General features: G+C 39.5%; 1 protein-coding gene across 1 annotated transcript; it reads left to right on the forward strand.

Moving 5' to 3' along the window:
- Positions 1-1327: 1327 nt before the first annotated feature.
- On the forward strand, positions 1328-7343 carry LOC128404251 (vomeronasal type-2 receptor 26-like). Its single transcript, XM_053369744.1, has 5 exons — positions 1328-1471; positions 3126-3674; positions 4429-4656; positions 5894-6020; positions 6442-7343. Exons 1-5 carry the CDS (start codon positions 1328-1330, stop codon positions 7341-7343), a joined length of 1950 nt encoding a protein of 649 aa, XP_053225719.1.
- The last annotated feature ends 322 nt before the right edge of the window (positions 7344-7665 follow it).

Here is a 7665-nt window from a genome sequence, read left to right on the forward strand (position 1 = left end):
TTTGGAATGCGCAAACAGTCTTGCAAATTGGCTATCGTTTAAGAGCCTCTTCTTTTTGAAGACCACAAAGTCCTTGTGGTCTTTATTTTATTTTTTACTGCTAGTCTTTTGATGACCTATTAAGGAGGATAAAATAGGAACTGTTGCTGGAGTGTGATAAATATCCCCCCCCCCTTTGTCTCAGAGGCTGCAATGCTGTGCAGGTGATTATCTCTTGCGATTATGATAATAACTATGATTACTTCTCCAGTTCTACAGAGAGTTCCAGTGTCCAGCAGCAAAACATCTAACCGAGACAGAGGGTTGCTTTTAATATCTCCTGCACCATTCAGAGCTGGGGCTTGAGGTGCAGAGGGCTGCATCAGTCTGATTGCTAAAACTTTGTATCGTCTCACCCTGGCTTCAGTCTTCTGAGTGAGTGTACATTCAAGCCAGAGACTTGTCGATGTAGGAACAGGTTATTTGGTTTCTAGAAAGGAGGTTTTCATGCAGTATGGTGATATTTGTGGTCTTGGTATTAGTACTGCTTCCTCAAGCAGTGTGCAAGGTTCCTATTTCTAGATGCAATGTTAGTCGCCCTCTTCCTATTCATCACAAGTATCATCAGTCAGGAGACCTCATAATTGGTGGCATTATTTCTCATATCTTCCGTTTTTTAGATATGATTTGCTTCCAAAACCGTCCCTCTCCTGAACTTTTTGGTGATCTCATGTAAGGAGTTGGGTTTTCTTAAATGTACCATATCTATCCTGATAATGTTTGTTGCTGGTCTGATTCTATTATAGTCTTCAAAATCTATGGGCCTATTTGCCTGCAATATGGTCGGTTGTATTCAATCTGTAGATGTTGCAATACCTGGGAATTTTATCCACATTGGTCTAAAGAGATGGCGGGGGGCACTTATAGCTTCCTTAAAGAAAAAAAATTAATGATAGCCAGTATCAGTAACATAGTAGATAACCTGGATTTAAATATATTACATGTGCTATTTAAAAGCTACCAAAAGAGGGCTATTGTTTGAATAAAATGCATGCAAGTCAAAAGTTGAGGTGTGAATGTAAAAAATCAATTCATGTGTTCTTCAACCTTGGCCATATAGTGCAAGAATGTTTAGTAGTTGAGTATTGACTTGAAATCTTTAGCACACTCATTGTAAGGTGGCAATTTCTTTCATTTTAGAGTTCTGACGCAGCACTACCAGCACATCCTGGCCTTGGTTTTTGCTTTAAAAGAAATAAATGAAAATCCCCAGATCTTAGCCAACATCAGCCTGGGTGCCCATGTCTGTAACAGTGAATTCAGTGCACGATCCATATATGTTGCCTCCATGGAACTTCTCTCCACAAAGGGCAAGTTTTTTCCTAACTACAAGTGTGATACCCGGGAAAATCTGGTAGCGGTCATTGGGGGGCCTAATTCTGATGTTGATTTCAACATGGCAGACATGCTGTATAACTACAAGATCCCGCAGGTACGTTGTTCACATAAAGCACAAGAATTTAGAGAGCTATTGTCTATCCTGCTTTCTTCAAAGTGAAGTTTTTATTGCGGATATTATAAAGAGGGTTTGAGATAAATCGGAACACCTTTTACTCAGTTTAGGCATAACATTCTGTCCAAGAAAAAGAATATTTACAGTTGATTCAGAGTTGGCTATTCTGGTATTCATGCACATAACCACTTACAGGGAAATAAAGAAATTTTCTACAATCTTGAAGGTTTTTGTTACTGCAAATATTGGCTAGGATCCAAAGGGCAACTAGCTTCTGATAGGCCAAATATTATATTTTGTTTTCTTTCAGTTTTTAGATCTGAGGGGATTTTCAGAAACAATTTGTGGAGCAATATATTTGTTAGATATGAGCGTCTGAGGGATGGAGAGCGGGACATATTTTTTAAAAAAAGAAATGTTCATTTATTTATTTATTTATCCACCCATTCATCCATCCATCCCCCACATTATTCCCAGACAGGGACTCAGTGTGGCTTACAGATAAAAAACACAAATGGCTAAAAACATACTTTAAAAAAAAACAATTAAACATTAATACAATAACTTAAATTTTAAACTACAATGCTTTTATGCAACATATTAGTTAATATTCAAAGAAATGAAAAATTCCAGCATATTGTGTGTTCCATAATAATTAGCCTTGAACTGCACCACATTGTGCTTGGGATCATGTAAAATAGTTGTTCGGAACCAGGCACACTTCTGTTGTAGGTAAGTAAGAGGTAGCTCTAATAATGGAATGTCAGGACATATTTTGGCTGCCAGCTCCATGTCACAGCAAATTCTAAAAAAGAAAAAGAAACAAAAAACCCAATAAGGGATATAAACAAAGTTATGGGGAATGCAATGTTCCTAAACTAAATTTACTGACCAGTGTTTCGAACCAGTGTGCCATGATCCAAGTTCAAAGCATAACAGAATACAAACATCTTTAGCTCTTCATCGCTTGATGTGCTTTTCATCTCCAGTATGTTGGGAAGATAAATAGGGTGCAAGCACAGTTTGCTGCCCTGACCTGGTCCACTGGCATCCCAGCTCTTGACCTGTTTATACCTCAGTGCTCCTGTCTGCAACCCTTGTGGAATATCTACCGCAGCTTGGCAGCAAATCTTCTGTGTGGATGCATTAAATAACAATAGTATCATATGGTGATTATTTGCAGATAGAGCAGAATCTATCAGTGCAACTGGGAGGAAGGGCCATTTTTTACTGTCCCTCTTCCACCCTGGAGTTCCCCATGCCCACTTCTACAAATGGGAGGGGGGCTCTCATTAGCAATGCTTGGTTTCTGTGGAATACTGCAATGGGGAAAGAGATCACCAAAAACGATCTCATTTCCAATACAGCTGATGGACCATAAGCACTGGATCAAACCCAGTGTCTATGCCTTCTTCAGTCTATCACACCTGTAGGAACTGAGAAGATTTTGAATCATGATGGTTCATAGATATTCACTTAAGTAACAAGATGAAATCTGGATGGGATCTCGGTAGATATTTGGGGAGATGCATAATCATTTTGCAGCACACACCCCAACACAAAATTTGTTTTACTTTGGAAAACATCGTCTTAGAAATAACTTTTCCATCTCCTCGTTTGAAATGTTGTTTAGCTCTCCTATGGCTCTGCCCTAATAACGGATAACAAAATGCAAGGAGTTTTCTTCCACCAGATGTTCCCGAATGTGGACCATCAGTATAAGGGCATGCTCCAGTTACTCCTTCATTTCAGGTGGACCTGGATTGGCATACTTTATTTGGATGACAGCAATGGTAAGAGATTTGTACAGAATGTACTTCCCAAGTTCTCTCAGAGTGGCATCTGCTTTGATTTCATAGACAAAATCCCAGAACCAACATTTGCCAGCAATGCCGATGTAATGGTGGACTATGGGATTCAAATTGTAAGGGTTATCATGGGTAGCACTGCCAGTGCTTTGGTTGTACATGGGGAAATTCAGACCATGGCTTATGTGAGAACAACAGTCTGCTCCTCAGCATTTTTTGATATACCAGTGAAAACAAAGGTCTGGATTATGACAGCCCAGATGGATTTCACATCACCTTCCTTTCCAATAAGTTGTGGCATAGAGTTAATCCATGGAGCCTTATCCTTTGCAATACATTCCAGTGAGTTGCTAGGATTCCAGAAACTCCTTCAAGTAAGAAATCCTACCTTGACAAAAGGAGATGACTTTATCAGAGACTTTTGGGAACATGCATTTAAGTGTTCCTTCTTAAGATCCGTAGTAGACAATGTGGACAGCAAAATCTGCACTGGAGAAGAGAAGCTGGAGACTCTACCTGCAACAGTTTTTGAAATGAGCATGACTGGCCACAGCTATAGCATATACAATGCTGTCTATGCTGTGGCGCATGTTCTGCACAGCATTGAATTACTCAAATCCAAGCAGAGAGCAATTGCAAATAGAGGGGGATGGACACAACCATGGCAGGTAACACCCTCAGCAGATTAATGCATTATTATCCATATCTGTAGATGCAAAACTAATCAGAATGTGTAGGAAATTGAATTATTACCAAGCATTTTAGGGTGGTCTCCTATATCTTCTATTTCACAGGAAATTTGTGTGTCAAATTTGCAGAATACTCCTGCAATAAAACAACAGTTTAGAGGGAAATTGTTGGTTTTGTTTTGTTTACTTTATCCCTAGTTCTGGTTTGGTTTTTTTAAAGGCACTCTCAAATATCATGCTCATGGATTGAATTTGTTGTTGTTAAAACAACATATGTCCTTTAATATTTAGACTTTTCAATATGGTCAGTCTGCACAAAGCTTCTAAAACACACATTAATCACAGTACTCAGCTGTGGAATATTGCCACCACATGGAATCTTACATTTTAATATCCTCTGCAATGCTTTGTTCTCTGTGTCTTTTCTATCCTACTTTAGCTCCACCACTACCTGAGATATGTTTCGTTTAACAACAGTTCTGGGGAAAAGGTATCCTTTGATGAGAATGGGTCATTAGTTGCTGGATTTGATATTATAAATTGGATCACATTCCCAAACCAATCTTTTCTTAGAGTGAGAGTTGGAAAAATAGACCCACAAGCTCATACTGGCAAAGTGCTCACCATCTCTGCAGATGACATTATATGGCCCAGCAAATTCAACCAGGTAGCGTCTGTGTTCATTTCCAGATATATCAGCCGTTGGATGAACTGGACATGGACAAAGGGGTTTATGTCCTTCATGAGCAAAACTCACCCTTTGTACGCGATAAGTCAACCAGTGCTGACTATATAAGTTATTAAGGCATGTCAGCTCATTAATGTTGGGGTGGGTGCTGTGTGTTAGGGTTAGTCTTGAAAAGTGAGTCAGAGTCTGTGTTACATCTTGAATTAGTTGAACAACTGAAATTTGCTTTGAACTATTATATCTGTATCTGTATCTGCAAAGCCTACAACATGTCTGTGTGTGGCTGGAACTGTATTACTGAAGCCTTATCTTCTCCAGCAGTAAACTGTTTTGGACCTTAAGCTGCATCTGTGTGGTGTCTGGAACTGGGGACAGATTCAACTCATTTCAGCAATGCTAAAAAAGTGAAATACTATTTATATACTGTCTGTTGTCAGCCGTTAATCCTGATTTATCAGGCCCCATGATTGATAGGAGGTCTGTGTTTGTTCGGAAAAACAGACTTCATAGTTAAATCTAAATCCAAGATTCATCAGGATGAGAGAGTTTGGATTCAGCAGATCTTAGGCTTTCCTAGCTGAGCAAAGGCTCAGTGGAAGCTACACTGGTGTAAATACCTCACCCTAGCTGAACCAAAGGTATAACATCTCAGACAATGAGGTTTAGATCAGTGCAACATAAGCTGGTGTAAGTGCCCCCCCCCCCAAGGTGGAATTCCAGTAGCATGGAAGGTGTATGACAAAGGTGGGATGGGGCAATGAGAGGCTTACACCTATTTCAAATCCCTTTCAGCTTGGTCATGTGATCTGCAACCCAGCAGAACTTAGCCCACAAAAAAGAGTTGGTGTAACTTACACTAGCTTTCTATAGTTTGGATTTATTTAGTAGCCGCCACTCAAAGTTCTTCTCTGGCCATGCTGTGAAACTGCAATGCTTTACATTTTTTATTGATTTTAATCATATTAATGGAGGCTCCCCGAGCGATTTTGAATTCTGGTAGAACTCTTGAAGAACAACAGGAATAAAAGCTGAAACCGGGGCAGAGGAAGTTTAGTGCAGTATTCCGTTGGTTTTACACATGAGTAGAATGTCCCCCAAGGATTCCTGTCTTTCCAGAATCAAGCAGTTTCTTAATGTATAATGACCTATGATATCCAAACTCCAAAATTGTACTTTCTGACTGTTAAAATGCATTATGTCTTTCAACCGTGCACAGACACCGCCCCGTTCATTGTGTAATGACAACTGTCATCTGGGTTATAGGAGGGCTAAGAAGGAAGGGAGACCATTTTGTTGCTATGATTGTTTGCCTTGTCCAGAATGGAAGATCTCAAATAAGACAGGTAAGAAATATCATGTACAAAAGCTTTAAAAATATATATATATATTGTTGGTATCCATAATATTGCCAAGAAAAAGAACGATATGATGACTGATTGTGTCTAGCACCTCATCTAAGAAAAGGCAAAACATATTACACTATGTTCCAATAAAAGCTGAGGTGGTACTATCTTCGAGATTGTGCTGTGCAAAGAGAGAAGGCAACTTCAGTTTTAGGATTAAGAAAGATTTTGTCTGAAGCTTAATATGAGATGTTCCAAGTACAAGGTTTCTCTGGATCATCTCAACATCATTACATTTTTTTGGTCATGAAATTAGCTTTCAATGATCAGCCCTCATAGAACACTTTTGAATTTTAAGGAATTATTAATGTATTGCCCCATATACGGGGCTACCATATATAAAAAGCTCTTTTTTTTACAGACATGGATGACTGCATTCAATGTCAAGAAGATCAATATCCAAACCGTGGCCAGGATTTATGCGTTCCAAAAAAGATAAGCTTCTTGTCTTATGATGAACCTTTGGGGACCAGTTTGTCCATTTTTGCTCTTGCCTTCTCTTTCCTCACAGCTCTGGTACTTGGAGTCTTCATTAAGCACAAAGACACTCCCATAGTCAAAGCCAACAACCGGAGCCTCACCTACGGTCTCCTCATCTCCCTACTGCTCTCCTTCCTTTGTGTATTCCTATTCATTGGTCAGCCTGAGAAGATACCATGCCTCTTTCGACAACCTGCGTTTGGCATTATCTTCTCAATGGCAGTTTCTTGTGTCTTGGCCAAAACCATCACTGTGATCATGGCTTTCATGGCGACCAAGCCTGGGTCCAGGATGAGGAAATGGATAGGGAAAAGACTGGCCTTTTCCATTGTTCTGTCGTGCTCCCTTATTCAAACCACTATTTGTGCTGTGTGGCTGGCAACCTCTCCCCCGTTCTTGTATTTTGACATGCACTCAATGACCGAAGAAATTGTTCTGGAATGTAATGAAGGTTCAGTTATTATGTTCTACTGTGTTTTGGGCTTTATGGGCTTCCTAGCCATTGTCAGCTTCACTGTGGCTTTCCTAGCCAGGAAATTACCCGACAGTTTTAATGAAGCCAAGTTTATCACCTTCAGTATGCTTCTGTTTTGCAGTGTTTGGTTGTCCTTTGTTCCCACCTACCAGAGCACCAAGGGAAAATACATGGTGGCCGTGGAGATCTTCTCCATCTTAGCTTCCAGCGCGGGGTTACTGATTTGTATATTTATACCAAAATGCTATATAATTGTGGTTAGGCCTGAGTTGAACACTAGGGGGCAACTAATAAGGATAAATGATTAAAATTCTTAATTCCTATTTTCCAACTATAGCTACAATTAGCTGTCATTCTGTTCCATTTTAAGGAATAGAATATTTTGTCGTTGTCATCATTACAGGCATGAACAATTACAGGCATGAACAATTTCTTGCTCTGGGAAGAAGTATTCAATCATAGATAGCTGCATGAGGAGCTGTGTTTTTCAGGTTTTATATTTATTCCCATCATTAGAATGAATGTAAGCCTGATTAGATATTATGCTTGATCATTAAATATGTGGTCACAACTGCCAGCTCAAAATACCCAAGTTTATGTTTTTTCCCCATGTTGAATGGGGAATGAATG

This window comes from Podarcis raffonei, chromosome 16 (genome assembly GCF_027172205.1).
Source record: "Podarcis raffonei isolate rPodRaf1 chromosome 16, rPodRaf1.pri, whole genome shotgun sequence".
NCBI classification, from domain to species: domain Eukaryota; kingdom Metazoa; phylum Chordata; class Lepidosauria; order Squamata; family Lacertidae; genus Podarcis; species Podarcis raffonei.

Excerpts from the sequence above, each read along its gene's own strand:
- LOC128404251 (XM_053369744.1), top strand. The coding sequence starts at position 1,328 with ATGGAACTTCTCTCCACAAAGGGCAAGTTTTTTCCTAACTACAAGTGT. Across the intron at positions 3,675-4,428 it reads GATTCCAGAAACTCCTTCAA|CTCCACCACTACCTGAGATA; the intron begins GTAAGAAATCCT and ends ATCCTACTTTAG. Across the intron at positions 4,657-5,893 it reads GGCCCAGCAAATTCAACCAG|ACACCGCCCCGTTCATTGTG; the intron begins GTAGCGTCTGTG and ends AACCGTGCACAG.